This window comes from Medicago sativa, chromosome 2 (genome assembly GCF_051527215.1).
Source record: "Medicago sativa cultivar Bolivia chromosome 2, Bolivia_mono, whole genome shotgun sequence".
Classification (NCBI taxonomy): domain Eukaryota; kingdom Viridiplantae; phylum Streptophyta; class Magnoliopsida; order Fabales; family Fabaceae; genus Medicago; species Medicago sativa.
The window spans coordinates 30,362,280-30,382,109 of NC_140750.1; the positions used below are offsets into that span (position 1 = coordinate 30,362,280).

The window sequence follows — 19,830 nt, forward strand, 5'->3', positions numbered from 1 at the left end:
GAAACCATAATATGCCCCCTCCGTCTAAGCCTCCATCTTGTAACAGCTAGCATTGTAACAGGAGGAAAACTGTTTGTGTGAACTTAGTAGAGGCATTGTCGATTGAGTGGTGCTCGTGATCGATCATAGAGATTCGTCATAAAGAGAACTACACTACCAAAGGTAATCCTTCAGTCTGTGATAATGTTCATTCATAAGGATCCATTGAAAGGAAAATTATTTTGTTTTAATGCGCTGTGTATTCTTCTTTTGGCATACGATTTCCCTTCATAAACTACAATACAAACCTATAGATCTGAAAAATAAATATATGTTTACCCTCTTTAGAATTAGGTAAAAGTTATAAATTTCCTTGTCTTAGTATATTCTTAAGTTTGGGTTTGCTCTTTGAAATTAACAATATTTAGGATGGGATACTAGATAACTTAGTTAATGTACTGTAAAACAAATTTGGATTGAACCATATAAGAACGATCTACACACACAAAAAAAATTAGAAAAATAGGAGGGCTTATGACCCTCTTTTGTACAAACAAACAAAAATAGGAAAATTAGGCACTAAAAGCCAAAACTTGGTCTCTTAATAAAATATTTAGTTCTTTAGTACCCATGTTGTTTAGCAAAATGCAGGAAAGTTGGTCGATTAGTTGAGTAAACAATGAACAGTAGCGGATGTCTAGTTCTATGTTTATCCTACTTTCTCAAATATATTTCTCCTTTACCTAAGTCATGTTATAGCTTTGAAAGACCTCAAAAATGTGCGTTTTTGTATTGATTTTGATTGATTGTTAGAATCTTTGCAAGCATATGGTAAAATGTCATTAACATATTGATTGAGTGGTTAACCAACAAACTTGCTAGAGAGTCGATGATAGATTTTAAGCATGTTTGAAAAACTTGAATTATCTTTGTACACTTTTCCCGATTAAAAACGAGAGAATAAATGTAGCAAGTTCGCTGGAAGGTGGAAGTGGACATGATGATGATAAGAGTACCAACAACTGCAATGAGCTACAAATGAAGGTTGAAACCGTTAGTAATAAGTTGATCCACCAACAACGTCACATGGTCTAAACCGAGACCTTAAAGAAGAACACACTCTCAGATCTCAAACTAGTACCACTAAACCAATTCAAGTGGATTCCATCAATTCTCAATATTAGTGTGAAAACATCTTTGATTCCTGAATTGTAAATATTTTTATAAACTTGTTTTTAAATCTTGAGGTATGTTATGACTCTCGTGAAGCCAAACTTGCTAAACATTTTTACACCAAACAAAAAATTGAATGCAATGAGCGCGTGGGTGACACGTGAATTTTCTAGAATAATCACGTTATCATCATCATCATCTTGATATAAAACCCTCCCAATCTTATTCATTTTTAGGGTTTTTATTATCTTCAATTCTTTCATTTCATTTTCAACGCCACTTTATCTCAACCAATCTATCTACTCTCTCCAACAACAAATTAAGGTAAGCACACTCTTCTCTCTCTCTCTCTCCAAAACCTCTCTGTAACAACAACAACAAGAACAACGTTAATTCTAAATCTTTGTTATTGTTTTTGTGTTGAACAGTGAAACTGTAAATGGCTTCTTCTCAGTTGACAGCATCATCAATTTCAACGAGGAGCGTTGCATCCTTTGAAGGACTTCGACCATCAAGTGTTCAGTTTCATTCTGCTCGACATGTTAGGATTGGTAATCCTGCTCGTAGGTCCTTCAAGGCTTTGATTGTCAAAGCCGCCACTGTTGTTGCCCCCAAGGTTTATTTTCATTCTTTTTTGTTTTAATTTTATATAAATTAAGAATTGAAAGTAGTGTTATTGCTATTATAATGTTTTTTTGGGCTAATTTTATAAAGAATTGTGTAGTTTTATACCATTTTATTTAATTTAATTTGAGTGTTATTGATAATTGGAGAAAGTTGTTAATTTGCTTAGAAGGAAGTGGCGAAATTCTTCTTGATTATGCATTTGTGGACGTGTTAAGTTTTATCATTTGTTATTTGAGTAAACAACCATTTTGGGTCTTGAAATTTCAAATTGAGACTACAAATTTATGAATTATAAAATTGCTCCTCTAAATTGTGTAACATAAGTTGAAATACTTCCTGAAGCACCGACACGACGCCTATGATTACACTGAATTATGCCATTTTCTGAAATTTTGATCCGTGTCTGTGTCCGTGTTTGTGTCTGTGCTTCACACCACCTCTATTATACGGAGATGAAACTCTTATTTGAGGCGTTGTGGGTACTCTGAAAGGGGCATTTTGATTGACGTTAGACAATTTGAAAAAGTAATTCGGTATTTCGCAAATTCAAGGTTATTGGAAGACACTTACAATCTCATGACCCAAAATGGTGGTTTACTCTTTGTTATTTTGCTTAGAGAACGTTTGAATTGAGTTTTGAAGAGATAATGGTGGGTGAAGAAGTAGAAATTTACTAGGGAATAAATTGCTCTTTCAAATTGGTCTAACAAATGTCGAAATGCGTCTTTTAGGTGATACACACCACCTCCAATGGAGATGAACTCTAATTTGAGGCGGTGTGGGTCCTTTGAAAGGGGCATTGTGGTTGACGTTGAAAAATTTGAAAGATTATTTCGGTATTTTTGCACATTTGAGGTTATTGGAAGACATTTACAGTCTCAAGTCCCAAAAAGGTGTTTACTCTTTATTATTTGTTATTTTTGCTTAGAGAATGTTTGAATTGAATTCTGAAAAGATGATTTTGGGTGATGAAGTAGCAATTTACTAGGGCATGTGTTTAAGGAGAGTACAATTTTGATGTTGAATGTGGATATTTTCATGCCCTTTAATTTTGATGCACAATTTTATTCTGATTTTTGTAAAAATTTGTCTCTCTGTTTATGTATTAACCAGAGGCCGTTTTGAGTTAGTTATTCAACCAAACAGCTACACAAAGATCACATAATTGTTAACCCACTTGGGTTGGCCTGGTGGTGTTGGCTTGGGACCTTGGAGTGTGCTCCTCTCAAGGTCTCAAGTTTGATTTTCCCCGGTGCCAATTATGGTGGGCTAGATTAGCTTCTTCAAAAAAAAAAAAAAATTGCATAATTGTTGTATTGGAGGACCGAGATAGTTTCCAAAGTTCCGTCTTTTCACAATTTTATGATTCAATGCTACATGTATCTAAGTGTTAGTTTTATCCTGTGCAGTACACTGCAATCAAGCCTTTGGGTGACAGGGTACTTATAAAAATTAAGGAAGCAGAAGAGAAGACACAGAGTGGGATTTTGCTTCCATCAAGTGCTCAAACAAAGCCTCAAGGAGGTGAGGTGGTTGCCATTGGAGAAGGAAAGACACTTGGGAAGAACCAAGTTGAAATTAGTGTGAAGGTAATGTTTCTATTTTCTGATGTCATTAAACCTTCGATGATCGTTCTTTAATTTTTCTTGGGAAGAAGGGAGTTTTCTCTGTAAGCTTAATTATTGTGATGTGTTTTGTTTGTACAGCCAGGTGCACAAGTTGTCTATTCAAAGTATGCTGGTACTGAGGTGGACTTCAATGGTGAAAAGCATCTTCTTTTGAAGGATGATGACATTGTTGGTATCCTTGAAACTGATGATATCAAGGATCTTAAACCCTTGAATGATAGAGTTCTGATAAAGGTAATTCCTCTTTAGAGTTTTGCTTATATTCTTGTTGGATCCAAGTTGGCGAAGGGTGGTGGTTCATTTTTTAATTTTGATCTGGTTTCTCGAAATTGAACCACTGAATATGGATAAGTGAGTGATGAAAACAAAATCAACGGTTGATATTGCACACGCATGGATAACAATTTATGGATTTGCAAAAATATCAGTTGTTGATTTTGTCATCAGTATTTGAGATGTCTTACTTTTTAGAGGATTTAAATCTTTTAAATCATATTTGCAAATTATCTGATCGTCAAGGAATATGTTGCTTTTTCCCATGTCATATTTTGTTCAACTTTATTTCTCATACAGGAGTAGGATTCAAAGACACTATGGCCTCTTATGTTTTGTTGAGGTCTGTGATAGCTTTTAGATAGCCACTGACTGGTTTAATATATGCTGCAGATTGAAAAGGCGGAAGAAAAAACTTCAGGCGGTTTGTTTCTTACAGAGGCAACCAAGGAGAAACCTTCATTTGGAACAGTAAGCTTTCCTGCTGTACCTTCTTTGTTTGAAAACATAATATTGTTTACCCAACATCCACTTAAGATTTAAATATAGCACAATCTCACAAAGTCGAGTCTTGTAAGTTAAATGTTTAAGCCTTATCTCTATAGTTAATGTATGCGAGACTCGAGTTTTAATCAACGTCACTCGTAGGAAATTGCATGTTTTGCCAGAATATGTTCGGCACGATTAATTGACAATTGACATTATCCTATTTCTCATGAATATCGTTCGATCAAATGATGCATTGTTTAAAAAACATTGTTGTAATACTTGGATGTCACAGGTGGTAGCAGTTGGTCCCGGGCTTGTGGATGAGGAAGGCAATAGAAAACCTTTGACTGTTACTCCTGGGAACACAGTTCTGTACTCCAAATACGCCGGTAATGACTTCAAGGGCAAAGATGGTTTTGAGTACATTACCTTGAGGAGTTCAGATGTCATGGCTGTACTCTCTTAGGACTACAATTGTAAGATGAACACATAAAATTTTCGCCTTGTTTTGATTACCAAGTGATTCCTAACGGGAACTGGGTTTTCAAGCATCTGGTTGTTGCATTAGTGAGTTTGAATTCATGTATCAGTTTATAGTTCGACTCTCCTTTGTCATTTAGTAGATAAGATCTTGTGTTACCACCAGATGAGCAATATTTGAGAAACAAATAGGAACTATAAAAATTCAATCGAATTCAGCGTGAATTTATTGAAAATAAGACACTAACTATCTTGTTTGTTAAAGAGACGATAAGATGCATTTGATAATGGAAAATCATGTGGTTTTGCAGCTCCAGGTATAATTGAAAGGTATCTATCTTGGGAGATGCATGTAAAAAAAGATATTAAAACCAGTTTTAGTTAGTAGTTTAAGCTAGGATTTGGAGCTTCTCCTAAAATTGCTTTTGGAAGACAGAATTGATTTTAGAACAGATAACTAAACATGTTCCAAAATGCAGAAATTGAGTTGGAAGCTGAAAACGTGCGTTTATGGCTTGCAAACGCCCAACCAAACATGCACTAATATTATACTGTCTTCAAACTTGAGTTTTTAAGATAAGTTTTTGGGCGTTCAAACAAGGAAGTAGGGTGACTTTGCAAACGACAGCCAAATTAGTGTGGCCTTCAGTTTAGGGTGCTACTTTTCACCCCTTGGCATAATTTTTTTTATTGGACAGACAAATTGTTTTGAAGTGTATATATAAATAAATTAGTGTTTTTCTGTGCGTAAATTTATACTTACTGTTGGTGGACATTGTTCTACAATTTACTAATTTAAATTTACACCTAAATATGCTTAAAATATTTTTTAAAATGGACTAAATCCGTTCATTGAGTATGCCATAGAATTAGCCATTTTTTATTCCTCAAAAGTCGAGTACTCCGTCTAGAAAAGTACAGTAGTTTTTTAAATGGGAATAATTTTTAACACTTTTATTGAAAACACATTTGAATCCTTTTTGCTCATCAAGACCTTCATCTAGCAAAAACACTATCAATTACAATACTGAGTCAACTATTGTCTAGCATCGAACCCTTGCGACAACCATCAAAAACCCCCAACACCTTTACAACCATCAACCCATAAACAAACAAAAAAAAGAGAAAATTGAGGAGGAATTATCTAATACAAATTTTAAATTCATTGCTGTTGCTTTCTCTATTCTCTCTAAATTGTCTTTTAACTCTCTCATGTGCTCCACATGTGTTCAAAAATCATGATCTCTTTTTTCCCCCAAAACTTTTTTCATGAACATGTTCCGCACCAATTTCTTCCACCCCAAACATGATGAGGACAACGACAACATGCTTCTCCTCCTAATGCAAAGCGGAGGATTCCCTTGCACGACTCGTGCATTCTTTTCGGTGAGAGGTTGGAGCATAGGGTCACATTAGATTGGTCACCTCCTTTTCAAAAGGATGATTAATGTATTAGGATTTTGGCTTATGCTAGTGTTAATGACATTCTTTGTCTATGTTAAGGCTATGACGATGACTCAACTGTATTGTGGAACCCTGCTACTGGGGAATTTAAGCTCATTCCTCCTAGCCATCAACCGGCACGCCTCAAGGATTTGGTTATGACTCTACTAGAGATGACTATAAGGTGATTCTAGGATGATGATAAAAAAGCCTGCAATGTCATAACACAGTGCATGTGAATTGCCGATTTAGTACTGAAGCTGCAGGTGGAAACATGCAACAAAGGTATTGTTTTTATGCTTCATATGCTTAGTTTGTTCTATCTTTTGTTGTAGACTGTTTAGAAACTGCCACTAGTGTTGTAATTTTGGTGATACAAAGCACTGTTGTTTATGTACATACATGCATTGGCTATATATATTGCTTGCATATATTTTGGTAGGGGCTGTTTATGCCACCAATATCTATGCAATAATGTTTATATTTTCTCACCATTGATTTGCTCTTAGAATACCTATTTGGTTTGGCTTATAGTTGAACAGATTTGACTTGATTATATGTATGAAACTATTTTATCTTAGAATATATCAGAAGAAAGATATATAACATTGCAAATTGGGAGGATTCTATCAATCTTTAGAATGTACTTCTATATTCTAACTGCACTATTTGAAGAGTTTTTGAATGAGTAACATGAATTGGATTATTGCTTGTGTATTTATGTAATATAATTTCACCAAGAAGGAATTCAATATAAGGAACTCAGTTTGTGCAAGTCATTTGCAAGAAGGAATTGGAGAAAATGCTATATGTTACTTATGTTATGTGCACTCTCTCAAAACCATTTTCCACTAGTTTTAATTACTTCCCTAGTTGAGTCTATATCCAAGATTTGAAGAGCATACAAGCTGGCATACAAGCATTATCATTCTATCATCAAACTCCAAGCCAAAAAGGGATTTAAGAGGGAAAGGTTTGCTAGTGTGTTTGTTTCAAGGTTTAAAATCACAATCTTGGAAATACTATTCTTTGGAACATTATTACCAAGATTTTTATTTTTATCAATGTGTTTGGTTAGTGATTTAGTTTCCTAGGAATGTTTTTAAATAAATAAATTTCAAAATTTAAAAACAAAAGTGAATGTGTTAAAATAATGTGGTAGTGGGAAATTATGGTTGGTTATCTCTTATTCTCGTGGGAATTCAAGATTCCCACTTAATGCTAGTTTAAAAATTTTGGTGCCCTAAGCGAATGAATAAAGTTGTGCCTTTTTAATTATTTAAATGTCTTTCTTCTTGTATTTTTTGTTGCAAAAAATTCATTCATAATCATTGTTCTCTAAAAATATATTTTCAATAAAATTAATCAAAGCATGTTGAAAAAGAAATATATCTATAAATAGTACTAACCACTTAATAAAAATAATAATTGCTAGATGCTCCAAATAGTATTTGGTAGTTTTGAGGTATCGACGTGGTTGGAATGCCAAAGCTATATGTTGGTCAATATGACAAACAAGGTGCACTATATGGGGTGAATAGTGTTTTTCGATTTTCAAATGGTTTTGCGAAAGCGTGGATTTGTAAACTTATGACTTATTGGATTTAAGTGAAACGATGATAACAAATTTAAGACAATGATCAATAACTAAGATTCAAAGTTGAATTAAGAGGTTCAAATATTGAATCTTATTAAGCACATCAAATATCAATATTCAAGCATACAAATTGCAAAACTAAACAAATTCAAACCAAACCTATTAGAAATAAATCACACTAACAACTAATGATCACAAGGTATATGACTTAATGGTTTGAGACTTAATTGAACCTTGATTGTGATAAAATTGAATTTGAGAGAATCTCAACTAAAGTAATTGAGATTAGGTTAAGTGTAATAAAAGTAATCATAATCAAATAAAAAGGTTACAAACAAAGAAATCATATACAATTATGAATGTGAAAATCTAAAAGGATAGGGAAGAGAAGAACACCGGGATTTATGGTGGTTCCCCCTTTCATCCTAGTTTCGGGGTAATTCCACTCTTCTTGATGGAAATCGTCTCTATCAAAGACTTCCACTATTGTTGAAAAATATTTACAAATTGTTATGATTACAAAAGATTCCCTCGATAACCCTAATCTCCAATCCTAAGCAACCACAACACCACCAATCTTCATGAACTTTTGAAATTGGAAATTCTCTAAGTCTTCGAAACTCAAGCTCCAATGCAATCCTTGGAATTCCTTCACCTTGAATAATTTTTTGCTATGTCCAAAGCTTGGATCCCCTTGATCTTGAGAAGTTAGAAAGACCCCTGCAATTCCCCTTGGAGGTCCCTCTTTTCCTTTAGACCCTTTATCCTTAATCAAGTTCCTTGAAAGAAACCAATGTACAATTCATATAGCACTCTAGCAATCTATGACTGAAAATCCGCAGTAAATCTTAGAAAAAATGTTTAATCTAATGAACACGTGGAGAGAGAGGTTTGGAGACTCTAGAAAGTTATTTGCAATTAATTTAGTGAATTGGAAGGTGTATGGGTATAACTACATATATGCAGGAGTGATAAGTGCAATATTTGTGCCAAAAACAATGACTTGATTCGAATTACACTAAGTATGATTTGATTCAGACATGTGAAAAAGGATAAATCTGGAGTTATGATGATGAATACAATTCAAGCAATATTTGAATCAAATCAAGTGGTTTTCATATGAAGATTGATACGATTCAAAAGAAAATAGACATGAAAATGATTTGATTCAAATGATTCCAAATGAAGATTGATATAAATCAAAGAAAAATGATATGATTAGGCAAAACACAAGATCAGGGAACTCAAATGATATGTTTCAAGCATTTGTGATTTGATTCAACAGTGATACGAATCATACCAACAATGATACGATTCATATTGACATGATCTCCAAAAACCAAGACCAAAGAGTTCAAATGATATGATTCAAACTATTGTGAATCAAATCAAAGACTTGGAAAAAAGTGTTTTGCCAAAAAAAAAATAAACTTGACACACAAGGCACATATGACACAATGTAAATCAAAGATTGTTAAGTGCTTTAACATATTCTAATCATTAACCAATATGACAATAAACATCATCAAAAGAAACTAAAATCTATCCTAATAAAACTTCATCAAAACACAACAAACCTAATGCTAAGGGCAACTTCACTATCATGTGATGCTTTTACACTCTATCATTTGTTTTTAAAAAATTAAACAATGTTAACTTCTTCTTCTTTTCTTAAATGTTAACTACATATTCGAATTGTATTATTCATCTAAATTTATTCTCGAATTTGACGTAAAAATTGCGTCAATTTTTTTTAAAAAAAATGCATATATATGAAAAGTAAAAGAAACATCAGTGTAGACTTGTCATTTCAACGCAAGTGAACAAAGAAAAAAGGAACAAATTGATATGCTTTTCAGAAAGTAACATGCAAGAACGTCAAAGAGTAAAATTAAATAGAAAAACGTAACACTAGATTCAATGAGAGCTACAGTTCAGAAAAATCCTGTAAAACCTTCTTTTTTTTTTTATTTGACAAGTCCATTTCATTGCATTTTTTTCAGAACTCATTTTACACGTTGTTTCTTCTTTAATCCAAAATCACTTTTTAGAGATTGGAAACTAATTTGCGAAGTATAAAATTGATCTTGACATGTTTAATGTTTTTTAATATAATTTATTTTGCATTAATAATTTATTCAAAATCAAATTTATTGTTCAATTCATTTTACATAATTATTTACAAACAAAATCACTTTATAATTCAACTCACTTTTATCATAATCGGTCTTACTAAATTAATTCTAATTCATTTAAAATCATTTCTTATTACAAAATTCATATACACACTAAATTCAGTTTACTTCCGCCAAGCTTTTCCTTCTAAGGTGAAGGGAAGCAAAATTGAAATCGAACTAAACTAGTAGTAAGTAGTGGAACTTGGTCCACAAATAGGTGCTAATTTTGAGGCTACTTTTTTCATCTAACATAAATTTAGATATACTTGAGCTTTAAACAATTTGTGTGGTCTTATGCATATTAAACAAAGAGGTTTTTTTTAGTAGTAATGGAAAAACAATAACTTAATTTTAATTGTTTTAATGAATACAGATTAATAGATGGACCTATGTACAATAATGAGCCGTAGTTGGACGGTTGGGCTATCATAAAATAAAGAAGCACATGCTAGTAAGATGTTGAGAAATTGTTGTAATTATTGACCTAAAAATAGAAAGTGGATATACTCAAAAAATTCCAAAAACTTGTTTCATGAGATTGGAACTTGGAACCATGTGTGGAACCATGTAAAAGAAGCAGTTGCCAGCAAATCAGAAGAGAATTTTGCCAGAGTTCAATAGAATTGTTATATTGTCAACTTAAAAAGTATTTGTTTAACATATATCAATTTATGCAACTCAATTGGTGACCTATCGACTCAAAAATTTCATCTGAGTCGATGATCGGCTCATTTTTTTTTTAAGGACCGACTCATAATTGAATAAATGACCGATTCATAAAGGATTGACTCATTTTTTTTTTTTAAATAAATGACCGACTCATAATTGATAATATTGATTCGAATTTAGATAATTTACATAAATTATACAATAAATTATGCAACTCAATGGGCGACCTACCAACTCAGAATCTTGTATAAGTCGATAATTGGCTCATATTCAATAATATTGGTTCGAATTTAGATAATTTACGTAAATTTTAAGTAAATTTGAAATCATTATTTGAATGTCATTGAAGTAGATCAAAATTAGCATGGGTAATCCAAACATGGAGAAGTACTGGTACTGGGTACGCACCCGTACCGGGTACGCGTATTGTACTCGTAAATTAGTACCAAACCGTACCTATTTTTACTTAGTTGTTTCGTCGTAGTTGGTGCAGCAAAAATGTACAGGCGGTGAAAAATTAACCAAAATTATTTTGCTTCTTTATTGTATTTTAATTCTCTCTTGCTTTTGATGAAAATAGTAGAGGGGATGCACAAAAAAAGTAAAACTCTCAAGCAACATGATGATAGAAGTGTAGTAACTCACTTGAAAAATCTTTTTTTTTTGTTTTTTGTTTTGTGGTGATCAGGGTTTGAACCCCAGACCTTGCATATATTATACATTGTCCCTACCAACTGAGCTACATTAATATTTTAAAATTTGCCGTATTACGTACTGGGTACCGTACCCATGCATCAGAGCATGTAAAATAATTTAAGATATAGGTAAAGATTTCCAGAAATGATCTATGTCAAACTATTGTTTCATCCAATTATCACTCAATTGCATAACTTTCTCAACTAAATTTAAGAACCACAAAATTTACAATGGTGTAAATAATATATATTTTAAGAACCACAAAATTTACAATGGTGTAAATAATATATATTCATTTAGAATGATTGTTAATCATACATCTTAATAAATTATACACCAGCTGACCCACACAGCTGAAACTTTCCAAAAAGAAAAGGAATAAAATGAGTAAAAGAAATCCTAATCAAGCACCAGCAGCTACAAGAAAGCATGTTCTAAAGTAGGAAGTAACATTTTGTAGTAAAGGAATCTGTTCTTGGAACATCTAAAGATCTAAGCTTTTTTCTCACCATTAGAAGCAGTGTGCGGACGCGAACCCGGATGCAGCTATGTATGAACTATGAACTGCATCTTTTTGCAATGAATATTTCTCACTTCCATACAAAGAAGCAAGAAGAAGAAATTTTCAAGGGTTAAGTTAGATTTTTCCATCTCCCTAAATGTGTACAAGTTGAATGCTGAAGAATGTGAATACTCGATGCACTTATCGATTAAATGAAGCTGCAGAGTTATCATCATACTGTGCTCTCCATGCATTGCCACTTTCTGATCCACTACAAGCTTGATTGGTGATTGGAATATTATAACCTAAGTCCCCTTCCAAGCTCATTTGTTGTACCTCAGCAGATGATAGTATCTTTATGCTTTGGACACAGTTTACAAATTCTCTGCAAGAAATTACAAGTTCGTAAAATTAATATAAAGATAAAATAGAATGGCCGAAGCCCGTTTACTTTCTAAAAATATTCAGTTTTATTTTCTAAAATTTTCTGTTAAGTTAAATTGCTAACAAGGAGGTGGAAGACTCATGTAGTGAACAATTGTGATCGAGAGAAAGTGTAAGGTAAGTTAGGAAGAATGCATTTTCAGAAACAACGAACGGTGTTTTGGCATTTTCAAAATTTCTGAAAATGCAAGATATGTTTTCAAAGATTGCAGGAGAAAATGGTGATGCGAATAGTGGGTCTATATTCTTTTATATTTATTAGTTGAAGTGAAAATAAAAGCAGGAATCATGAAAAGTAAACGGCCTGTAGGGTGCAGTGATATGAACAAGAAGTTGGATTAACTACTTACTCCCAAGGGTCGTCGCCGACAAGAAGAATGTCGTTTTCGTGATCCACATACACTAGTTTCCAGTCAACCCTTACAGGATCTTCTAGCTGTCCTTCGATACCAAACATACGAGCCAAATCATTCCGGAGTTCTTCATACCCTTTGTAACGGGTGACATCAATACATCTTCCGACCGAGCCACATTTTTGAACCTTCAAAATATGTAAAGAAGCATCAGGCATTTGAATAAGAACTTAACCCTGTAAATATACTATCATGACATGAGAACTTATCTACATGGATTGACTTGAGTTTATCTACTGACATTAGAACTTTGTGAGACTATTCGGGAGAACTTATTAAATGTTCATAAACTATTTTCAGCTTATTTTCATAAAAGCTCTCCAGAATAGATCATGAAAACAGCTTATAACTTCAAAGAAAACAGTTTGTTATTATCTTTGTTTATAGAAATAGCTTATGCATAAGCCCTTATATGCTTAAGGTAAACACCTAATTAAGTTGTTTATACAAACATGACCTAAACTCATAGATCCATAAATTTATCAATGAGTAATAACAAACCTTAGTATATGTTCGCATTCGTTGATTTTGATTAGACCATAGCCCATTATTCAAAACTCCAGTATCGGCAATAGGAATTTCATTTGAGCATCCTGGCTTAAAAGACATGTTTGGTACCCCAAACGACTGTGAACTAATATCAGCAGTGGACAGCTCGGTTTCAATGTCTCTAGGAGCACCACCATAATTAGACAACAAGTTTTGAAGATCTTTTTGAGAATCATACCCTCTTGAAAGTAAAGGATCAGGTGTTAATCCATCAAGGTTAGAAGCAAATGGTAAATTACTTCTAGGTTGTTGCGAGTGTACATCACCATCCATGTAGAAGTTAGAAAGTGGGAAGTTCTGGTGGATGTTACCAGGATCAATACCATACGATGTTCCAGAAGAAGCTTCCATATGATCATTGATTGCACCTTTGTGCTTTTGCTTATCGGGTCCTTTAACGCCGTGTAATTCATGTTTGTTCTGCATATCAGACTTACTTTGAAGCTCCTGCATCAGATTATTCGTGGTTTCAACCATTGAAGGCCCTCCAAATGTGTCTGGTTGATTTCTTTTCAGAGGGTTTGGAGGTGATGTCTGACAGTTATTGGTCGATGGCGAAGTTGAGCATGATGGGGCATCTCCATCTGTAAAAGCAGAAGGAGCTCTAGTGTTTGTCGGTGATTTTTGTGTATTCTGGAGATGGTTCACAGGGAGCTGCTGCGAATGCATGAGAGGTGAAGAAGAGTAATTGTTGTTGAGAAGCTTCTCCATTGAGAATGCGTTGTTTCCGAGCTGTTGGGGCTGATGCTGGGACATAGGCTGCTGAGGCATTTGCTGGCTTTGTTGCGGCAGAAGCTGAGACTGCAAAAGTGGGGAAGATGTGGAAAGTGGTTGCTGCTGCTGTTGTTGCTGTTGTTGTTGTTGTTGCTGCTGCTGCTGTTGCAACTTCTGTAACAACTGCAACTGTTGCTGTTGGTCTGAGATGTTTTGCGGCGAAATTTGAGACATTTGTGGTTGTTGCGGTGCCCTCTGCAACATGCCTTGTTGCAATAACTGTAACGAAGATTGCTGCAACTGATTCTGTTGCTGCTGCCGCTGTAAGAGACCAGCTTGTTGTTGGTCTATTTGTTGCTGGAATTGCGAGTCTTGTGGTAAGGATGTCATTATCAATCCATTCTTGCCAGCTGATTGGAAATTTTGTTGGGATTGGATACTTCCTGAGAGTAACTGTTGCTGAAGCTGAGAGTAGGTTACCGGTTGCTGTACACACTGATTTGGAATCTGGTTAGAACCAATTGTGCCGTTATTCATAGTCGTATTTTGACACGGCTGTTGGTGTTGTTGTTGCTGCTGTTGAGGCTGCTGTGGATTCTGTTGAGTCAGTTGAGGCTGTTGTTGCTGTGGCTGCGGCAGATTTTGTGATCCAGCCAGCTGCTGTTGCCTCTGCTGCTGTTGTTGCTGCTGCAGCTGGTTTAACGGCATTGGCAACAACGACTGCATCTTCTGCTGCTGTTGCTGTTGCTGAGACCACGAGGCGGGGGGCTGTTGCAATTGATTGACTTGGTTCGGTAAATTAGGTTTATTAAATTGAAGACTTGGAGCAGAGAGCGAAGCAGGGGATTGGAAGTTCAGTATCTTGGATGGGTCATCAGTGCTAAGGTTACCATGCATCGCATTTGACGAAAGCATGGATGGAGGTAAAAGCCCTGATTGAGCAGCGGAAAACTGATTATTATTATTATTCTGCTGCATACTCATCCATTGTACTAAACTCAAACCAGGGAAGATTGAACTTGAGGTATCCTTCATGCCGAGTTCATCTCCAAGCCATGGCATAGCTCTCTTGAATGCATTTTCGATTTCAGACTCATCTTCTGCAAAATCAATAGCAAAGATCGTTTGTTACTACCGGTCAATCCACAGCACCATCCATGGGATATGAGGAGAGGCAAATAACAAGAATTTTCTATATATTGAAATTATTGTCCATATAAAGAAGGCAGATAATTGGTAATCAATTGAAATCAATAAAAAATTCTGAACAAAAATATGAACTAATTAGGGAGGAACTCTTGCTACCTGGCATTCCTGGTTGCTTCGGGAACTTCGGCCTAAAAAACGGAGGTGGACAAATGTAAAAAGGAGTCACAACTGGTTCAATGTCCCAAATTGAAACTCTACTTGGGCGCTCACCAGCTGTTGATTCGTCCCATCCAACCTATCAAAATTAAAAACATTACATCCTCAAGAAGCTAGAAGACATGTATAGCATTAATTACAGTTAAGCACATAGCACTGAGTGTACGTAGAATATGTCACAGACACAACACGGACACCGAATACAACACTGACACGTAGACATCAGTATTAATAAAATTTGAAAAATTTAACTAATTGAATGGTGACGGTGTCGGACAAGTGTCAGACACTCGGACACAGCTACAAGCTGAAGTGTCAGTCATATGTAACATGTCAATTACATTACAAGATAAGAACAAAAAAGCATGTTAGAAGTTAGTTAGTTTTATAGAACAAATTGGATACGTTAAGAACATAATTTTTTTTGTTTCATGCTTTTAGGTATACAAATAATGTACCTAGTTCTTGATGAAACTAACAACATAATAATACCTGAAGATTGCGCCATTGTGAATTTTTCCAGCGGACAGGATCCAAGTCACTGATCCCAGTGATTGTGCCCATATATCTGCGTACTCCTGAATCCTCTGTCTCAAACATCATTCTGAATCTCATTCCAAGGGAAACATGAGTGTACAGAGCTTTGTTATACTTTGCCAATGGAATCACAAATTCACATGGGCTAGTCCTGTTAAAATGACACATGTCGGTCTGTAAGAGGCTGGCACAAAAACTTATGTATTGCATTCCATGTTCTCATAGGAAATAGATGCCAAATAGTACCTTGGATTATAAAATATAGTAAATGGGCTGTTATTCGAAGCAGCATGAGCCGCAGCAGCAAGAATGCCGATATGCATGCTGTCACTTGATATTACCGATGAAGATAGTGCTGGTTGCTGTCTACTGGATCTCTTTATACCTAAGAGAAGTTGCTGCTTTTCATCTCTAAAAATAACAACAAAAAATCTACATCAACAACGTGGAATTCATTTCCGATGATTCCTCAAGAAAAAACATTCCTTACCTGATAAAAAGAACAGAATCTCCAGCAAAGAGCCTTTTTGTGCTAACAAAGACGCTCCAACCAGTAGTCAATAGATGCCTCTTTGGTTGTCCTGTGACCAATGTTGATGCAATTTTATAGAACAACAATATATTCAAGGATTAAGGAAAATTAAAATAGGTCAAAGTCGCAATACCGCGATAAATATGTCTAAATGTCCATGTAGTGTCATGCAAATCTTTGGCAACTATTTCCTGAGCTGGTGGTTGCATTGAGAAGTCCTATCAAAGACACTTCTGGTAAGCATAGAAATATCACATGAAACTTTAAATTCTTGCCATAGTAAATGAAAATGATGCATACACACCAGAGGTGGGAATATTTTCTCAGCAGCTCTACGAGGCACTGAGAATCCACCGTGAGTGCTAGTGTCACTGGCTGTTAGAGTTTTGCAAAAGAATTCTGAGGGTTGTTGGTTTTGTTTGAGACCCATGTCTGAAGCCAGCATTGCTTCCTTGTCATACTGTAGGAGAAAGTACATCAAACAATCTTTGATAAGATATAAATTATTGGTTCGGGGAACATAAAATGAACGGTGTGAAATACATATCGACATGTTATTAGACTAAACGGCTGACCTACTTTATTTACAGGTTGAAGGGTCATCTGTGCATAGACCTCGTCAGTTTCAGGATCAGCCTGATCCAAAAACAAATAAGAATATGAATATATGTACTACGCAAAGTAGAAATCGCTTAATGAAAACAAAAGGATCATCATATCAAATGCTTGAGAAAATAGTGCTCATAATATACAGATATTGTCTCTGCTAAGCCCCGTTCGGATAAATAACTTAAGTGCTTATTTATAAGCTATTTCAATAACAAGATAAAATAAAGCCAAGCTATTTTCATATAATCTATAAGCTGGTTTTATAAGTTATCTTGTAGAGCTTATGGAAATAAGATGAAAACAACTTATTGACACAATCTCACAAGTGCTAATGCACTTAGATAAGCTCAAATAAATCAATTCAAACAAATCTCTCATCATTCAGGTTTATTGGTGAGGTGGCAATCAATAGACACCAACAAGGAAAAATGAGTAAACAAAAAAAAAAAAAATCTAGCAAAGTATTCATATAGATGAAAAACACATATTTCATCCTACGACTAGCCAAGATCGAAAAAGCTTCATAGAAGGAATAATATACGTTATGAAGCTTTAGAAATCTATTAAAAAAAATCATTATTGTAGAACAGCCATGTCCTATGAGAAAAGTGGACCTACATGCAGGGCAACATTGTGAAGCATACAGATCAACTTGGATGGAAGGTTAGGGTAACTTGGTATGATGTCAGCCTCCTTTTGCATAGATGCTGCAACCTAAAAGTTATTGTGGTTAGAAAATACACACTTTCAGAAACCAAAACGAAGAAATACTATAGCATTGGAAACATACTTGTTCACTATGTCCTTGAGGAAAGTAAACAACAAGGCTTCCAACAGGCGGTATAGAAACCAATGGCCCGGCACAAGCATGCCATAACTCTGAATTGATGGTCTTCCTTTCACCTGTTATAGGTACAGAAATCAAGTTAAATTGCAGAGAAAGATAAAAGTATTAAACCGTAAAACTCAACTTTTTATAAGATTGGTGTTGAAAAAATCGCTATTGTTCCGCAATTACAAAGTGTTGTTAAACAACAGATATTGCGGCGCTGTAGCACCATGCCGCGCGGAGTTTAAACAAACCACTATTTTATGCAATCCACAAGTGACAAAGGTGAGAAGGTGATTAAATTAAGGTAAAAAAATCCTTTGTTTTAAATTTGAGGCCAGACAACATAACAGTATCTCTTGCATAAAACAATGTAAAAGTATAAAATGTCTTTCTTCTTGCATTTAAAAAGGGCAACCCGGTGCACTAGAGCTCCCGCATATGCAGGGTCCGGGAAGGGGTCCCACCATTTGGTTGAATTCCATAAATCTGTTACACATTTACACAAAGTACATTTGAATTTGACCTTCAAAACTACAACTTTTCTGAAACCATAAAAGAGTAAAAAGTGACAAAAAGATGAGGGAAAAAATACCCTTTATCATAAAATATAGAAGAACAACCCCTTAACATATTTATTGGATCTACAATGTTAATAAAATCAATTCAACAAGATAAAAACATATTCATTTTCTTTGAAATCAATCATTCTCAGAATCACCAAAGCAGTGTTAAGATTAATGAAACAGGAAAACAACAGCTAGAACAAAGAGAGAGAACATAATGAAACCTTAAGAAAACACACCTTCACCAGAATTAGCCAAGTAACCATTAGAAGGAGCCTTCATTATAACCTCAAAAAGTGATAATGAACCTTCAAAAAAGGTTCAAAAATTGATCTTTTTCTTATCAACAAGATTTCACCTTGTTCCTCAAGTATTCCACAATATCAAAATAGCAGCAGCAACAACACTTCCTCACAAAATAACCCCTTTTGATTCTTACCACAAAGTTATCCAATTACATATCAAAATAACCAAAAAGTTCACCTTTTTCCCCCAAAAAATGCCACTAAAAGTTTCATCTCTGAATCTTCTTCAATCTTCAAAACTTCAAAAAAGCCAAAAACCACAACTTTGCAACTAAAACAAGTGAAATTAAGGGTGCCCAACAAGCTAAAATCTGCAAAAACACAAACATTTCAACAAAAAACTCAAATATATCAAAAAAAACAATGAAAAAAAAAACACAACCCAACAAAAAAACAAGACAAAAGGAATCACCTTTAAGACAAAATATGAATGAACCAACAAGTTGAAGTTCAAAAAAAGCAGAAGCAGAAAATGGGCAAGTAGAAAAAAGCAAAGCAGGTTTGAGAGGAATAAGGAAGGAGGGTGATGTTTCTGACTTGTCGCCGGGAAATCAGAAGAAAAGGAAGACAACTTTTGATTATTTTTATGTTTTTATTTCCTTTGCTTTATGTGAGAAGCCGACATTGAAATATGAGCTGAAGCAATCAATCAAAGAAACAAGACAAGCATGGTTTAAAACAACTCATTAAAGATGTAGGCTTGTACTTTTATTATATAGTTTTGAAAATTATTAGTATTGTTTATGTTTATGGTTTAAAGTTAAACAAGATTAACATGGCTTGATTATGTTTTTATGATTTTGTTTAAGATGGTTGTATTCCTTTTTTCTTGTGATTTGAATTTTGGGACCCAATACCCATATTTCTTTCCACTCAATTTTTTTTATTTGGTGGTGCTTTTCTTATGTTAATAATCACGCATGATCATGTTCAAAGTTCTTTTTTTTTTTTTTATAATAATAAAAAACAATTTAGGTGAATTGAGATTCGAGGTTCATCAGAGTTTGGACAGACTTCAAGATACAAAGAATATTTATAGAAGTGCTTACAGATTATTCATTAAAGAAGTTCTGACATCGACAATAAATGTTGAATTCATGATCTAATAATGTGAGTCAACTCCTTACGAAATGAGTATATCTTCACTAGTATCATATTCAAGATTATTGAATAAAATATTTGTTTTATACACTTTATGACAGGACTCGTTTAAAGTTACCAATTTACTTTTACT

General features: G+C 34.3%; 2 protein-coding genes across 3 annotated transcripts; one reads left to right on the top strand and one right to left on the bottom strand.

Moving 5' to 3' along the window:
• The first annotated feature begins 1,386 nt into the window (after positions 1 to 1,386).
• Positions 1,387 to 4,814, top strand: LOC146946151 (20 kDa chaperonin, chloroplastic-like). Its single transcript, XM_085744329.1, has 6 exons — positions 1,387 to 1,476; positions 1,581 to 1,768; positions 3,189 to 3,368; positions 3,486 to 3,641; positions 4,074 to 4,151; positions 4,462 to 4,814. Exons 2-6 carry the CDS (start codon positions 1,592 to 1,594, stop codon positions 4,633 to 4,635), a joined length of 765 nt encoding a protein of 254 aa, XP_085600455.1. The 5' UTR covers positions 1,387 to 1,476; positions 1,581 to 1,591; the 3' UTR covers positions 4,636 to 4,814.
• A 6,683-nt stretch (positions 4,815 to 11,497) lies between these two features.
• Positions 11,498 to 19,281, bottom strand: LOC146946152 (auxin response factor 19-like). 2 transcript variants are annotated; one of them, XM_085744331.1, is made up of 14 exons: positions 19,009 to 19,281; positions 18,531 to 18,907; positions 17,687 to 17,799; positions 17,515 to 17,603; positions 16,867 to 16,923; positions 16,592 to 16,747; positions 16,421 to 16,505; positions 16,246 to 16,336; positions 16,002 to 16,166; positions 15,711 to 15,906; positions 15,159 to 15,297; positions 13,092 to 14,953; positions 12,528 to 12,718; positions 11,498 to 12,118 (listed from the first exon to the last, which is right to left on the bottom strand). In XM_085744331.1, the coding sequence occupies exons 4-14, from the start codon at positions 17,596 to 17,598 to the stop codon at positions 11,935 to 11,937; spliced, it is 3,210 nt and encodes a 1,069-aa protein (XP_085600457.1). In that variant the 5' UTR covers positions 17,599 to 17,603; positions 17,687 to 17,799; positions 18,531 to 18,907; positions 19,009 to 19,281; the 3' UTR covers positions 11,498 to 11,934. The 2 variants fall into 2 exon arrangements, with proteins under 2 accessions (XP_085600457.1, XP_085600456.1); XM_085744330.1 differs by having other exon boundaries at positions 17,515 to 17,610.
• Positions 19,282 to 19,830: the final 549 nt, after the last annotated feature.